The following is a 17031-nucleotide window of genomic DNA, read 5'->3' on the forward strand; positions in this document are numbered from 1 at the left end:
AGGGACGGGGGAGCCTGGTGGGCTGCCGTCTATGGGGTCACACAGAGTCGGACACAACTGAAGTGACTTAGCAGCAGCAGCAGCAGCATCCATTTCTTTATAATTTTTAAAAGGTGGCTACTACAAAATTTTCAATTACATGCATGGCTTGCATTTATATTGGACAGTATTGATACAGAAAAATAATATAAATTACTGCTCTTATTGCTAGCAATTATAATTGCTACCATTTCTTTACTGTCTAGAACTTTGAATTTGTTATCCCATTTATTTTTCAGAAAGGCCTAGTGTACACATATACTTATGTCCATTTTACGAATGAGGAAATAGCAGCTAGGCAAGGTTAATAAATTTGCCTAATACCACATGGCTGCTTGGTGACCATGTAACCCCGGATGCTACCCTGTGTTATTCAGACCCTAATGCCCTGAACACACATGTGCTTCCCTGGTACACCATCCTATATAGCTCCCCACTAGACTTAGGATTTTTCAAGTCTGATAAAGTTCCAACTCCCATCACAATACTTAGCATAGTGCCTGGGAAGTAACAGACATGCAGTAAGTGACAAATGAACAATCATCGAGGTTTGCGATAAACGTGAAAAGAAAAGCCATGAGAATGGTTGAAGGCATTCTGTAAACTTTGAAGCTTTACACAATCACAGGTTATCATAATTATGATAATTATCATCTCCTATGATAGTCAATCAAGATGCTGAACATCAGGCTCCTAAGCCCAGGGTCATTAACACCTTGTTCATCCCTTGTCCTCCTAGGTAGCATCTTTTCTGTATCACTGGCTCCCTCTTGTGTCTCTACATTGTAATAGCATAGCCGGGCTTCAGTATTTATAGGAAATCATCAAAACGGTGAAATCATCAAAAGGGGCTTTCCTGGTGGCTCAGATGGTAAACAGTCTGTCTGCGGGAGACCCGGGTTCAATCCCTGGGTCGGGAAGATCCCCTGGAGAAGGAAATGGCAACCCACTCCCAGTATTCTCGCCTGGAAAATCCCATGGACGGAGGAGCCTGACAGACTACAGTCCATGGGGTCGCAAAGAGTCAGACACGACTGAGCAACTTCACTATCAAAAAGGTAGTTATGGTGGTAAAGAACCCGCCTAACAATGCAGGTGACATAAGAGACACGGATTCAATCCCTGTGTGGGGAGGATCCCCTGCAGGAGGGCATGGCAACCCACTCCAGTATTCTTGCCTGGAGAATCCCATGGACAGACGGAGCCTGGAGGACTACAGTCTACAGGTCACAAAGTCAGACACGACTGAAGCAACTTAGCACGCATGCATCAGAACAACAGATCACTGCAATTTTTATTTTTTCATTCCTTTTTCAAGAACCGTGCAAAAAATAAAACGGAGAGCTGTATCAGACCTAAGGCTATACGTTTGTCATCCTGGGAATTTGCTTTTCTCAGTAACTGATTCTGCACAGTGTATCATCTCAAGAGTCTGAGCTGAGCCCTGCAGAGCGACATGGAGTCAGCAGTTCAGGCAAAGACTACTGAGATGTGCCAATCTGAGGGCTAGGGTCTCCCCATTTACCACTCCACATCTTGAAATCCCATCTGCCTCAAGAAGCCCTTAGCATCTACCTGACAAACAGGACAGGCTTCCTTCACCTCCTCAGTCCCTGGGAGCAGTGCCAGCACTCTGTGGAGTACCACTTCCTCCTGAAATGGGAGGCTGTGTGTTTTCTAGGCCACTTGACCTCCATTTGGAGTAACTGATCGAGCTAACCCAGTGCAGATGAGGTCAAGTGACCTCCTGGGCCGAGCACTGTTTGATGGTAGGTAGATGGATGGATGAGTTTCCCCAGTGGCTCGGGGTAAAGACTCCACTTGCCAATGCAGGAGACTCAAGTTCAATCCCTGGGTCAAGAAGATTCCCTGAAGGAGGAACTGGCAACCCACTCCAGTATTCTTGCCTGAGAAATCCCATGGACAGAGGAGCCTGGTGGGCTACAGTCCATGGGGTCAAAAAAGAGTCCAAAATGACTTAGCAACTCAGCATGAGCACAAGATGAGTGGAGTCTTCACGAGGTGGCAAGTAGTGGACCCAGCTGCAACAGCCCACACACTCACCACGGCAGTTCTTCGCGGTCACTGCGTCCCCATAGAAACCGTCAGCACACCTCTCACAGTGGGGGCCGTCGGTGTTTCCAAGGCATCGAAGGCATTCTCCGGTGACGGAATCACAGCTCCCAGGCTCCAAGAGGTCAACGTTGCCACTGCAGTTACATGCGACGCAGGAGTCTCCAGGCACTGTTGGGTTTCCATAGTAACCGTCTGCACATCTGTATAAAAGATGGAGACAGAGATGCGCACAAATGCAATTACTGTAGACGGTCCCCCACCATCCAGGGACTCTCTGAGTGGTTAATCAATCAGACTAACTCTTCACCTAAGATTTACTGTGAGAGGAACGCGGCTCCCAGTTCAGGCATTCACAGATCCCATCACTCATTGTGAGGCGTGGGGAGTGCGTCCAAATAAGCCAACAATCTCCTAGGACAGGCTCCAGACCCAGGCAACTCGACCCGCATCCCACCACTCAGGGAGGCCACCTCCCATGGAGACCAGCCAGACTTGGCACCAAGACTCACACGGGAAAGACAGCCCCTGGCCTCCAGGCACCAGGAGACACTTATATCAAACTAGCTCTCACTTGTGGGATTATCCAGAGTAAAAGGACATTCAAATGTGTGAACAGACATATGAACTCCTGGCTGTTTCACATTGCTACCGATGAGAACTCAAGTTAGCTCAGAGAGATCCAAGTATGCCCATGGACTTTCAACATTAATTTTTTAATTGATCGACTGGCTTCTCTGAGTCTATAAATAATAATTACATATCAAAAACTTTAAAGCCACACGTAACTACACATTTAAAAACAAACACAAAATTCATTGTAAACATTTGTGGAAACTGGTTGAGTGAAGGAGTACCTCTCGCACCAATCCCCCATGTATCCTGGGGCACACTGGTCACACACCACTTCGTCCCCATCATCCAGGTGGCAGGTGGGGCTGAAACTGACAAAACAGCAGAGATGCATGCAGTTCTCCAGTGGATGGTGCAGAACTCCTAAATATTGAAATGCTTGGCTTCCACCACTCCTATCCTTACACACCTTCACTGGATCCTCACTCCTTAGCCCAGAAACGAAGGCCCCCCAGTCACACAGCCCACCCAGTGGGCACTAGACACTCCCTGTTTGTCCCTTGGCCTGGGCTGCGATTCTCCCCACTGTCTGGGCTCACTGGCTCACCCTCAATGTCCTCCAGGAGGCCGGCTCTGATGATCAAGCCAAGTTCCTCTCCAGTCCCTGGGGCTGGGCTGCCTGCCTCAGAGCTACCCACACTGGCCAAGAGCAAGTTCACTTCCAATTTGGTTCCTCAGGGCATCGCCCCTGGTAGATGCCCCCTGCAGAGTGGACATACTTCCCCTGTCCTCATGATCACACAGTGGATGCCATGGCACCGGCAGCCACGGCTGAACAGTGTGATACTCAGGACACCTACCATGATACCCAGCACATACCAGGCACTCAATAAAGATTTGTTGAATCAACTTAATGAATTCAGTTCATTTCCAATGAGCCTCATATTTACATATTTTGGTCATTAGCTCAAATACTCCTGAAGCCCAGGAGCAAGTTTTATTCATATCCATGCCCCCCTCTACTTCCTAGCCCACTGGTAGGCACACAACACTGAAGGAAGTGATGATCGACATGAGACCAAGAGGGAAAAAGGCAGGCAAATGTCTTTGCCACCACACAACCTGCCTTATATACTTCAACATGTCAAGCTTTTTTTAAAAGACAGAGTCTTTTCCTCCATCTCGAGTCCCAATTAATTACCATGGGGCAAATTCACATTCTCATTGCACACAGGTCTTGCTCTGAAGACATCAGTGCGGGTCTGGATGGGGACCCTGGCCCCTCGGGGCAGGGCTGGCTGGTGGAGGAGCCGGGCTTACTTGTTGGAGGCTGTGGAGAGCGGGCAAGCGCAGGGCTGGCAGTCCCCGGGGGTCCCTCGGGAAGGCAGCCCGTAGAAGCCGGGCAGGCAGCGCTCACAGTGCTCCCCGGTGGTGTTGTGCTGGCATGCCTAGGAAACACGTGTGGAGAGGCTTGGCTCTGGCCCGCTGAGCGAGCCTCAGTTACCCACAAACAACTTGCAGTCCAAGCAGAAAAAAAAAGGCACAAGACTGAAACAAGTCACCAAACACTCCTATATGAGGAGTGGCTGCCTGTTTCCAGACTGGCTGATAAAATCTTTTAATTTGTGAAAACAGGAAGTGAAGAGACCTTTCACTTCCAACCACTATATTCGGTCTCTTCTACAGTAACAAAATGGATCAAAGAGCTGCTCTCAGATCCTGGTCGGCAGAGGGTGCAGAATGTGGACCGCCCCCCCCCCCCAGCCCAAGTGTGCGCAGAGGCCTCCAAACCCGAGAGGAAGAGGGAGAGAGCTTTTAAAGGAACAACCACCTCATTAAGCAATGGGAAGCTGAGCTGGAGGAACTTATAGTGGAAAGACTGAGTCTGCGTGCAAGCCATCCTTCCACGCCACCCTACAGACACTTCACTTATAGAGAACAAAGACACGGACAAAGAGCTAAATGAAAGCTGTCCTTCCAGAGAAACAGAAAAATGAGGCTCCAGAGAGAATAAGCAATGGGCGGCACCACGCCGAGGTCTTCCCCATGATCATTAAATTTTCCCTGCCCTGCTACTCAATCAATCTCTTAGGGAAAAAGCATGAACCTCCCTCTGTGCTGTGCCGGTGAATAGGATTCAGTTGATTACCATACACATTCATTCCGTCTCTGAGCGGTGAATCCATTAGAGCCCAGGAGTGTGGGGGCACAAGAGCCTAAAAGAATTCCTGACTGAAGTTAAAATACGTCTTGCCCTGTATCTGCCCCAAAGTTCATTCTCAAGATTAACCACACATTTGTTAAGCCCTGTTTCAACTTCTACTGCACGAAAGAGGGACTTGTTCGCAGAGTTCATCTGCTAACAATGATGAAGCATTATATATTGCAGAAATGAGTGAGATTATCAGATATCTTATTATTCCTCGTATGATATACTATGTAATATAATGTTAAAATCTACTAGCATTTGCATTTAAAAGATCTGATCTTCTTTGCTTAATCAGTGGGCGTTTTCTACCTTTATGTTATTTTTTAGTCTTGTGAAGGAAATCATTACTTATTGTCCCAAGAAAAAACCTGCAGTGAAATGATACCTCCTTTTTCTATTATTACCAAAGCAACTTTTCTTCAAAAAAACAAGAAATAAAAAGCAGGAGATAGTCTATGTCTTAAACTTAAACCTCCAGATTTCCTTTGGGGTTCACAAAGGCAGGGATGTTCCCTGTGGAGGAAGCATTTTTTAAAAAATCACTTCTGAGCAGAGCCAGGGCTTCAGGGCGGGGGAGGGGCACATGAGGTCTCAGACTCACAAAGCAAACACCATGAACATCACACTCAGCTGCATGGCCGTGGCATTCACAGGGCTGACAGATTCCTCCGAAAAGTATTCCGTCCACGCGGTAATAGCCGGGAAGACAGGACTGCAAAAGAAGGACAGGTGACCATGCAGGTGAAGGTAACTTCTTAAGCAAAATGCAAACCACCCTTTTCCAAATATGTTAGAAACAAAAACCACTCAGTCTTCCGGGAACAGAAAACTTATTTTTTTGCCCAAACATGCCATAAAATGCACCCATATGATGCATAGCATTCAATGATTTTTTTTTTTTCAGTAAATTTACTGAGTGGTGCAACTACCACCAGAATCCAGTTCCTTATATGTTTTGAAGGCAGAAAACATGCACACAACAACTTAATAGCTATTCAATAAGCCAGCGCACATCATAGGAGTTTTCCACTGCAACATTCTTAGAAATCATGTAATAGTCATTTACATTTCAATGTAAATGGAAAGGATATTTTCCCCTCTACTATTTTTTCTTTTGCTTAAAATTTATAAAATGTTGCTATCATGGTGTTAAACGCACATCTGTGTCAAATACCATCAGTTTAATAAAACAAGTGTTACAGGTGAGCTTCCCTTGGTCTTCCTGCTGGTCTGACAACGTGGAGGTTCAGGGACAAGGAGTCCCCTAGACACTGTACTTCATGTCATCCTCCTGGTGACCCTGAGCAATTGACTCTCCATTTGACAGACATGCAACCTGAAACATGAAGCATTAGCTCTGGTCCTCGGCGCTGATACAATGACTCAACGCCAGGTGTGCACACCTGCAAGACCCCTGTCCATGGGCCACCCAGGGCGACAGCAGGCAAGAAATGCATCCAGAGTGCAGACTGGGGAATGATTCATTTGAGGCTGGCACACTCCCTTGGGGCCATGGCACGAGGGGGTGTGGGCTTGTTTTCTATTGTTCTAAGGATTCTTAGAGAGCATTTCATTATAGTAATAATGTATAATGCCTTCATTCACACTGATCTTGGGAATGTCCCCTATCACCTCCCACAGCCATGCTCCCCTGGGTACAGCAGGCCTCTCTACAGATGGGCATTGAGCAGGCAGCCGCCTGGGGGTCTGTGTGGCAGCTACAGGGCTCCCCCAAATTCCATTCTCAGTGAACAGCTGCCTGATTCTTTAAGTCAGCTTCTGAGCAAGAGTTGGATTACAGAATGAGTTCTGCTTGACACAAACCCTGACAAAGAAGACTTGAGCTTCCTGTTCCTGCCTGAGCATCATCCCACACACACCCACAGTTTTGCTCCAAAGCCACACTCACACCAGCACTTGCCCTCCAAAGCCCTGCCCACACTAGTACTTTCCCCCCAAAGCTCCACCCACATCAGCACTTGCCCTCCAAAGCTCCGCCCACAAGAGCACTTACCCTCCAAAGCCCCGCCCACACCAACATTGCCTTCCAAAGCCCCGCCCACTTGCCCTCCAGACTCCTTCCAGTCTAGCTGGCAAGGCTCCCACTTCCACGGTTATCTCTGCACTACCTGTGGCTCCCCAAGCTCACATCCACATACTATGAGGTGGTCTGAGGGTCATTTTTCCGTTAAGCACAAGACCCACAGGGATTAGGACCTATGAACTCTTGTTGGTCCTAAAAATAAATGAGATGTTAAAAAAAAAAAGTTCTTTGGTCCCCACCCCATACCAAAAATACTTTTCTAAATATTTAAAATAGAGATAAAAATATTTAATTAAATATCTGCACCAGGAGGCTTCAGGCCAACCTTATTAACTACAAAGTTAGTAAAGGTAAAAACAGATTATAAGTTAAATGTTCTCACTTTGTAAAAGCGCAAGCCAAGAAATCACAGCCAATGACAAATGTTCACAATTACAGTCAGTCATGGACACGTGAGAAGACCTCATGGCAGTAGCCAGGGGTGAAGTTCAAATCTTAATATGACTGCTTGCTAGCTGTGTGACCTCGTCAAGGTACTTAACCTCTCTGTGTCTCTTTCCTCATCTGCGGAACAGAAAGCATATGAAGGGCCGACCTGACAGGGCTGTTGTAAGGATTAAATGGGGGTAATATGTGGAAAGGGCTCAGAACAGTGCCAGATACATACAAAGTTCTCAGTAAGAGAGAGTTATTATCAATATGGATGTCCAAATAATTCAAAACATACCTCAACATTTTTAAGCAACAGATTACTTTTAGCAATGAATGTAAGAGTAGGTTCATACACTGACTATATGATGTGGAGCCCACATAAGTAACACAGCTGGGTGCCATCAAAGGTCTCCACACAGGGCTGGCTTGGCCAAAGCTTTCCAGGTCAAGTGTTGGTAACTGGTAAATATTCAAATATGATCAAAGTTCGATCCTCCTTAGGAATGCAAAACATGGCTTGGGTGCTGCAACTTTCCTATTGACTAAGCCAGACAGTGACACCTATGAGGGTATTCCCAGGGGCTTCAGAGAAATCGGATTTATTTTTTTTAAGATTTTTTGATGTGGGCCATTTTTAAAGTCTTTATTGAATTTGTTACAATGTTGCTTCTGTTTGGTTTTTTCTCTTTTTTTGGCTGTGAAGCACACAGAATCTTAGCTCCCTGACCAGGGGTCGAACCTGCACCTGCTGTGTTGATAGACAAAGTCTTAACCAGTGGACAGCCAAGAAAGTCCCTACATTTCTTTAAGCAATGTGCTTCCTATATTCCAAGATCCCTCAAAAGTCTGAAACTTAGAAACACTGGGTTTCCAAAACTAAAATTCAAACATACATCATGACATCACCTTCAACGCATTTTTCCCCCATAGGAAGGAGCAGAGGAAGCAGACAGGAAGGAGGAGGAGAGTCACCTCGCAGGAGATGCCCGCATAGCCCTGAGGACACTCGCAGTGCTCCACCTCTGTGGCCAGCGACAGGTCTATGACGTTAGGGCTGGCCACGTCCAGAGAGACAGAATCCAACCTACCAACAGACACACAGATAGGGCCCGTTACACAACTTAACACGCTTGCACGCAGCATCTAGAACCTCAAAGAAGACGAATTCCTAAAAAAGGTTTAATTCAAACAAAATGATTTTTTTTTTTTAATTAAAAAGGTGAGTGTGTTGTAAGTAACGAGAGATTTTCACAACAGAACATTTTCTGGGAGCTGTCATTAGTCCCTGGAAATGCCTTCAAAATTTAGAAAAAGATGAGCTACTGCCCAACACAGCTGAGGCACGGCTCCGTGGGGCCCCTTCGGAAGAATGAACTTCAGAAGAACAAGCCCAGGCAGCTGAACTCTCTCTAGTGCAGAGAGACTGTCACTGGGTGTGCCCTTTGGTTTGCTTTAGCCGTATTCTTTGTGCACGTTCTGACTGGAGTTGCCAGAAACAGACCTTCTTGAAGTAACAAAATGACTAAGGCTGAACTCACGAGCTGTGAAAAATCTAAGCCCATTAACATCAAGAGGGTGAAAACTAGGTGAGATGTTGCTGGCAACTGTCCCCTCATTTCTCAGAAAACCACCCTGAAAGTTTCTGATCCTGACACCAAGTCTATTTCCTACTAGATACATCGGTCATGGACAACTCTTCTTACACTTTTGATAAAATTATAGTGATGAAAAATAACTCCAAGACAGACAGCTCCATTAGCTGTGTCCTGAAAGTAATCAAGTGTATTCAACTTAAAATACATAATGCATAAAATAGACAATTCATAAACTATACAGTACAAAAGGCAAGACCACTGTAAGTTTTCCCTCTGTTCCAGTACACACCTGTAAAGAGCTGTCTGGGCAGAGTTGTAGTTGGCTCTGATCAAGAGATGGGTCACATTGGCGAGGACGGTCATCAGCTGGTCGCGATCTATCTCCCTCTTGCTCTTGAAATCTCGGAAGTTCTCTGGCAGCAGTCTAACCACGTTCAAGTACTCTTCGTACGGCTGCAACAGCAGGCCCTCAGCCTGGGTGCTTAAAGTGATTCCGTTTCCCTAACATTTTTAAAACAAGGAGGAAATACATTGATGATTCATTTTCATGATGAAACACGAAAAGCAAATTTTGTATTCAGCCACCTGGCTTTTCATGTCTTGGCCAAACATGTAATGATATCCATGTAACCCTTAGTCCAAAAGGATCAGAGATATTTCACTGTGTTCCTCTCAGAGGAATTTGGATAATAAGTCTAAAGACTATGCCTCTGTTAATCTCAGAAAAGAAACACAGACAAGCCCTAGACCATGTTTTCCTCAAAGCAACCAATCTGATACCCCTCATCTTTTTTTAAATTGAAGTACAGTTGATTTACAATGTTTCAGGGGTATAGCAAAGGCCAAGGCCTTGCTGAGTTTTTTGTTTGGTTTTGTTGCAATTTTTATTGGAATATAGTATCTTAACTCATTTCTGGACACAATCATGTAATAAACCTCCTGATTTCTAGCAATGTAAGAAAATACCTATTAAAAACCCACAAGTTCTACTCATTGTCGGCCTTTGCTGGCATTCTGTCACTAGAGAATACACACCAATATCTGGTATGTTGCAAGCTTTCAAGATAGCCTGGATTTTAAAAGTCAGTCCATTAGTTGTATCTGATGGATGTAGATTTGTCTCCTAGTTCACTTTATGTCACGAGCTAAAACTGTGAACCTAACTTCCTCTTATTGGTGGGTAATAACTGAAAATAAAGATTTCATTGTCATGCTCACTTCTTAAAAGTCATAAAAGTAATCAGATGGGAGCCCATTTATCATCATGTGTTTTCTGACCTATGTGTGTACCCCCAAGGGTAATGTCCATTTTTCATTTTTTCACAACCTTAGGTTTTGTTCATATGGAGTGTTTGTTAACCTAGTCTGTCAAATAACAATTAGGAGAAGACCTATTTTAATTAGAAAATTTAATTCTTGTAAAATTAATTTCAAGGACCGACAGGACAATTAGCATTTCTTTTAGGAAACCCCATGGTGACTCAGATGGTAAAGAATCTACCCCCAAAGCAGGACACCAGGGTTGGGAAGACCCCCTGGAGGGCATGGCAACCCACTCCGGTCTTTTTGCCTGGAGAATCCCCATGGACAGAGGGGCCTGGGGGCTACAGTCCATGGGGTCCCAAAGAATCGGACACGACTGAACGACTAAGCACACAGTTGCTTTACAATGTGGTGTTAGTTTCTGCCGCCCAGCAAAGTGAGTCAGCTATATGCATACATATATCCCCTCTTTTTTTGGATTTCCTTCAGGTCACGACAGAGCACTGAGTAGAATTCCCTGTGCTGTATAGTAGGTTCTCATTAGTTATGTTTCTTTTTGTGATGGGAGTGAGGACAGGGATGGAGGGGACAGAGGTGAGATAAAAACAATGACACATCTCCTATCCCCACACAGCCAGACTCTGTGCTGCCAGACTCTGTGACCAGCCAGACTCTGGTCACTCAGTGGGGAGGACATGACCGGAGGGGCGGAGGGGCTCCAAGGCCGATCAGGAAGTCCCCACATGGAGGAAAACCTTCTCCCTTTCGAGTGTGAATAGACAACTCCACTACAAGATAAAGGGAAGAGCTACAGTGCGGCCCCCGGGCAGTTCTGGAAATTTCTAGTCTCAGGGGACCCGAGAGGCAAACCATTGCTGAAAGCCCTCCTGGCCCTGAGCTCCTCGCTACATCGCACCCCCTCTTAGACATTTTTAGTCATAAAACTGACCCCCCACGAAGCCCTCGGCTCTAGCACAATGACAAGAAAGCAATTACCTTAATGATGACGTCGGCGTGAGACAGGGGGTCACCATCCACCGCTTCCACTGGGACCTCGTAGGACACTGTGTACTTCAGGAATCCACCGAAGGCCGTCAGCTGGAACCACGAAGGGACAGTGAGCACCGAGAGGAGGGAGCATAGCCCGCAGTCAGAGGACACGGTGCTTAGGACTCATCTGGAAACTGCTGGGCTGCGAGGCGTCCCCGAGGCCCCAGCACGTAAGGACTTCACATTTAAGGCAGTGGACAGGAAGCATGTTATACGAATCTTCTGTTTAACGGACATCACCAAATGCAGGATATTGTTTAAATGCACAGAAAATGCAGTCCTTCTTAGAGCTAATGAGATAAATTACTATGAACTTCTGTTAGTCCAACAACAGACCTTTATTTCATGGAAGAACTGCAGCGGGTGGAGAGTTTGCCCCAGGACTACGGTCTCAACATTGGGTCTCATCACCGTGCTTGTGGGAGGACGACAGACACATGAGTGATCAGCCAAAGGAAGGACTAAGGGCTCTCTCCCTGACCCCATATCCTTTAATGTAAAAGAGACATTTTTTTTTTTTCTGCCAGCTGTGGTACAACAACACAATGTTCAGAAGCCAATTTCTGCACCATAAAAAAATTGGAGAGGTGATCCCAGGCATACAAACTACCGAATTTTGGTGATAAGACCTCATTCTAAACAGAAAATGACTTCTAAGATTGTAATTTAGTGCAGAAAAGCAATCATTAAAAAAATAAATAAACACCAATTAAACATATACAAAACAGCTATAAAATTTTAAATGTAACCATCAAATTAACTAGAAATGGACTATGGTATGAAACCTACAACATGACTTAAAACAAAGGCGAGGCTAAGGCAAGTAGGGAGCCAGAGACATTGAGGGATATTCCACTGAATATATTTTCAGATCAGAATCTGGAGAAGGTGCGTGATTGGTGAGGAGGGACAGGACCACGTCACAGAAGGGAGAAGTTAAATCATATCAACCAACTTCCCACTTTTGTAGAATCCCCTTTGAGCATTTTCTTACAATGGAAAGGATCCTATCTGTTCTTAAACATGAACTTCACGTGAGCAACAATCATGAGAAAGAAGCAGGGGGCCCCTGCACACCCTTTCTAGGAATGTTCTATACACCCAGTGAGACAGGTATGGGCTTCCCAGATAGCTCAGTACTAAAGAACCCGCCTGCCAAAGCAGGAGACACGGGTTCGATCCCTGGGTTGGGAGGATCCTCTGGAGAAGGAAATGGCAACCCACTCTGGTATTCTTGCCTGGGAAACCCCATGGACAGAGGAGCCTAGCAGGCAACAATCCTTGGGGTCGCAAAGAAGCAGACAGGACTGAGCATAAAACTGGTACACGGCTGACTCCACAGAACAGGGACGCAAGGGACCTTCACAAAGGCCCGGGTGACCCAGGAACCCAGAGCAAGGCAGAAAGTCTGTATGGGAGAAGGGGACAGGCTTCCCCTACCTACCAGGGGCTTACCATGGTGCCAGGAAGGACACAAGTTCGTATTTTAATGATGTAGTAAAGTCAAGCAGGGATAAAAAGACCATGGGAGTCAGGTGCAAGTAAACACTATGTGATAGTCTGCCAAATGCCCAAGAGAATGACGAGACTACGTGAAAGGCCAACCAAAGTTCTTCGCGAATGTGCTCGAGATCCCTGCCCCAGACACCGTCACCACAGATACCTTGTTTCCCAGGTAGGCCTCCGGGGCCGCCCAGTAGTACTGGGAAGTCAGCCGCTGCTCCACCGCCGAGTTGTTGATGCTGATCTGGTGACGTCCACCCAGGGCATCCTCCTGAGACCGGATCTGGTTGGAACTGACCAAGTCGGTGACCAGCCACCCAGACATATCTTTCACCTTCAAAAAAGATCCAAGAATTTCAGACGTGTGGATCCCTTTGGGTTTCCCTCAGCCCAGCGCTAGCATCTTCACAGTGAAGGGGCAGCCCCAGAGAGCTCAACCAGGATGGAGTTCACACATCGTGGCTTCTACTGGTCAAAAGACCCAGAAAACCTAAGAATGAGTCACAGTCCCCCAAACCCAGGTCAATTAGAAATAGATGAGCAAAACTGTACAGGCCATGGATATATATCTCAGATTAAAGCAATAGCAAAGAACTCAATAAATGCACTGAATAAAACATCTCTGGCTAATGCTGACTTCTTCATTGCTGTCCCCTACTTCTTAGCCAAATGCCAAAACCTATATAAAGCCTCCAGATCCTATCCTCCTAATCTGTCACCTATGTAGAGATGACAGGAGACCACCCACAGGAACACTTAGCCCTGCTCAAGTATTGACCAGAATCCCCCCTCCCCAGGCACTAGCAAGGAAGGAGAAGGGAGGTCAGGGAAGAGCCCAAAGCTTGAGCCAGCATGCTGTCCCTCTAGAAACCAACCCCCCAGACTCTCTGTTCCCCAAACAGCTAGGACACCCTGACTGTCCTCGTAATCTCCATGCCACCTGCCACACTCCCATCTCCCAGCTTTCGGAAGGTGCCCCCACCTGGCTGACGGGCCAGGAGAGGCTTTCACAAACGTCGGAGACGCCGAAGCAGAAGCACTCGGAGCAGCCCTGGGGATTCTTTTCCTCCAAGTTATAGAATCCTGGCTTGCAGCGATCACAGTGACTCCCCTCAACATTTTCCTGCAAGTGAAGCAAACAATTAGCTTTTGAAACCAGTAACGGACAGAATAAAATGACATGAACATGACACAGTCCTGGAGAGTCTCTTGGACAGCAAGGAGATCAAACAAGTCAATCCTAAAGGAAATCAAGTCTGAATATTCATTGGAAGGGCTAATGCTGAAGCTGAAGCTCCAATACTTTGGCCACCTAATACGAAAACCCATCTCATTGGAAGAGACCCTGATGCTGGGAAAGACTGAAGGCAAAAGGAGAAGACGGTGGAAGAGGATGAGCTGGTTAGGTAGCATCACTGACTCGATAGACGTGAATTTGGGCAAACTCCAGGAGATAGAGGAGGACAGGGGAGCCTGATGTGCCACGTGGGGTCACAAAGAGTCGAACACAACTGAACAACTGAACAACATGACATTATCGGGAAACATGTCTGGTGACCCAGACACAGGTAAAGAAAAAGACAAATGCAAAGCCTCATGATGTCACAATTTCCAGATAGTCTGAAATATTATCATCTGATTTTGTACTCAAGACTGAAGCTAAGGATCTAGAGCTTGGTTGTTATATTGAAATGGCTTTTTCGTATCGTTTTGTCTTAAATCTTCTATGTTTTCCAAACTTTCAAGCATTTTAAAATCTGAAGAGGACTTTATTCATCTTGTAAATGAATGCTCAAGATTATTTACTGTCATACATACCTTACAGAGACAAGACTCAGAGCAGGGTTCCTCATTCACACTGCCAGCTGGGTTGCAGTCACAGGACACACACTCCGGGTAACCCTTATAGCCGAAATGGCAGCGATCACATTTCTCTCCCGCATAACCTTCTTTGCATGGACACTGACCTGGCCACTTCCCTTCAAAGAAAAGTGGCAAAATGATCCAACAGGAAAGTAAAAGGGTTTAAAGCAGGGGCCAGCCAACTATTCTATAAAAGGCCAGAGAGTACATACTGTAGGCTTTTTGGCCAGCCTCTGCTGCAACTATTCAACTCAGCCCATATGGCTTGAAGGCAGCCACAGATGGTACATAAACAGATGGAAACAGCTTTGTTCCAATAAAACTTTATTTATAAAGACAGTGGTGCCAGGTATGGCCCATAGAACATAGTTGACAACCACCCCTGGTTTAAAGAAAGAAAAGATGGAAAACACATGTAACTGTAAAATAATGCAGTAGCTTGTGAAAACCATTCAGTTCCTCCTTGAAAGGCTAAGCATAGTGTAGCCGTAAGATCTAGAGATGCCACTCTGAAGTATCTACCCAAGAAAAATGGAAACATATGTCTTCCCCAAAACTTTTACACAAAGGCTCATAGCAGCATTATTCACAATAGTCAAAACGTCAAAACAACTCAAATATTCATCTACTGATGAATGAGTAAACTAAACACACACACAATGGAGTATTATACAGCAAGAAAAAAAGAATGAAATGCTGTGACCTGCTACAACAGGGATGAAATTTGAAAATAGTATGATTGCTGAAAGAAGCCAGTCACTAAAGACCACATGTTCTATGCTTTTATTTCTATGAAATGGCCAGAATAAGCAAATCTCTAGAAAGAAAGTAGCTCAGTGGTTGCCTAGAGCTGGGGCGGGGCAGGGGAGGGGTGAAGGGAAACAGGCAGTGAAACTGCCAATGGGTCAGGGGGCTTCTCTACAGGGTGATGGAAATATTCCAATACTGGATTGTGGTGAAACAATGGACTGTACACTTTAAATGGGTATATTGTATGCAATTATATCAGAAAATTCTTTTTTAGGGAAAACGTACAGAAGCCAGTGGTGGAGGGTGATGAGCACTGTCTTTTGCTTTAATGCCAGCTTTGAAAGTTGCAGACTCTTGGCCAAGTTTCTCAAGTGCTCTGAGCTACAGTTTCCTTGCCTGTGGAGTGGGTAAATAACTTTTACTTGCTATGATTAAAAATTAAAATCATGTGTATTTTTTAGTGAACCCAATCAAAGGTAACTGTCATCTTCAGCATCATCTTATCGTGGGTTGCAGATATGAATCACTGCTGCTGCTGCTGCTGCCAAGTCGCTTCAGTCATGTCCAACTCTGTGCGACCCCATGGACTGCAGCCTACCAGGCTTCTCCGTCCATGGGATTCTCCAGGCAAGAACACTGGAGTGGGTTGCCATTTCCTTCTCCATATGAATCAGTAGTTCCTGTAATTCACCACCACCCCCAACCAGCGGGCCCCACAGTGAGCACACCCTTCTCAGGTGATCAATATCCATTTCCACTGCCAGCAACTGAGCACCGGAGGGGGCCGCAGGGGTCTCCGAGCAGATACAGCCTATTCAGGGGACTCTGGCATTTGCACGTCCATTTGCCAGTTTTGGAAATGGAAAGAACACTGACATTTACAAGGTTACCTGGAGGATTTGCTTGCGTTGTAGGGGGATGTATGCTTAAGCCTCTGCCTGTCTTCTGAGAGCTAAATGCAGTGATTGATATTTACTGTTCCACATATGACTTGAAACAGAGCCTCATTTCTTCTTTCATCAAAAGCTCAATTAACCTCTCAAATGTCATTTCGTCACCTTGACATCACCATCTCCACCCCTCCCTTCCTCAAATTCATCACGATTGGTAATTTTGCTTTATGCCCAGGGCATCAAGACTTGGCTTTATATTATTCGTGGACTTGTTCATTTAGTGTCTGCCTATGAGCAGAGACCTTGGTCATCTGTTCAACTGTATATATATATATGTTCCCAGGTCCTACAAAACTGCCTGGCACATAGTAGTAGGTGCTTCATAAATATTTGATAAGCAAAACATCAATAGAGAATCATCACCAAATTATTACACAATGATAACAGTCTTGCTAGGTGCAAATCTTACACACACAGACACACACACACACATACACACACACACACATCGATTACGAGCACAGAAATGAAGCAAGTACCTCTGTGTAAGTCAGAGTGAAGGTCATCCTTAATACAGACAGAATTGAGGGACCCCACAGGGTCACAGTCACAGGGGCGACAAGGGTGGTCCTCATAAGGAGACACCTGAAAGGCAGAGGTTGTACTAGATTATCTTGCTAGAAATAACAGCAATCTTAGCATTAACACTGACAATAACGTCAATGATAAAGTGTTAATTTTTCA

The 17031-nt window shown here is 45.6% G+C and overlaps 1 protein-coding gene across 3 annotated transcripts in view; it reads right to left on the bottom strand.

Annotated features, from left to right (window-relative positions):
- Positions 1-17031, bottom strand: part of LAMA1 (laminin subunit alpha 1) — a 125687-nt gene that overhangs the window by 58118 nt on the left and 50538 nt on the right. For all 3 annotated transcript variants that reach the window (XM_024984606.1, XM_024984605.2, XM_024984604.2), the window contains exons 9-19: positions 16827-16932; positions 14600-14760; positions 13764-13904; positions 12942-13115; positions 11225-11326; positions 9255-9466; positions 8343-8454; positions 5496-5606; positions 4006-4133; positions 2970-3056; positions 2104-2315 (exon numbers count right to left, since the gene is read on the bottom strand). In XM_024984606.1, the coding sequence (XP_024840374.1) occupies positions 2104-2315; positions 2970-3056; positions 4006-4133; positions 5496-5606; positions 8343-8454; positions 9255-9466; positions 11225-11326; positions 12942-13115; positions 13764-13904; positions 14600-14760; positions 16827-16932 (1546 nt within the window). The remainder of the gene's footprint in view (positions 1-2103; positions 2316-2969; positions 3057-4005; positions 4134-5495; positions 5607-8342; positions 8455-9254; positions 9467-11224; positions 11327-12941; positions 13116-13763; positions 13905-14599; positions 14761-16826; positions 16933-17031) is intronic.

The sequence above is a fragment of the Bos taurus genome, chromosome 24 (genome assembly GCF_002263795.3).
Source record: "Bos taurus isolate L1 Dominette 01449 registration number 42190680 breed Hereford chromosome 24, ARS-UCD2.0, whole genome shotgun sequence".
NCBI classification, from domain to species: Eukaryota; Metazoa; Chordata; class Mammalia; order Artiodactyla; family Bovidae; genus Bos; species Bos taurus.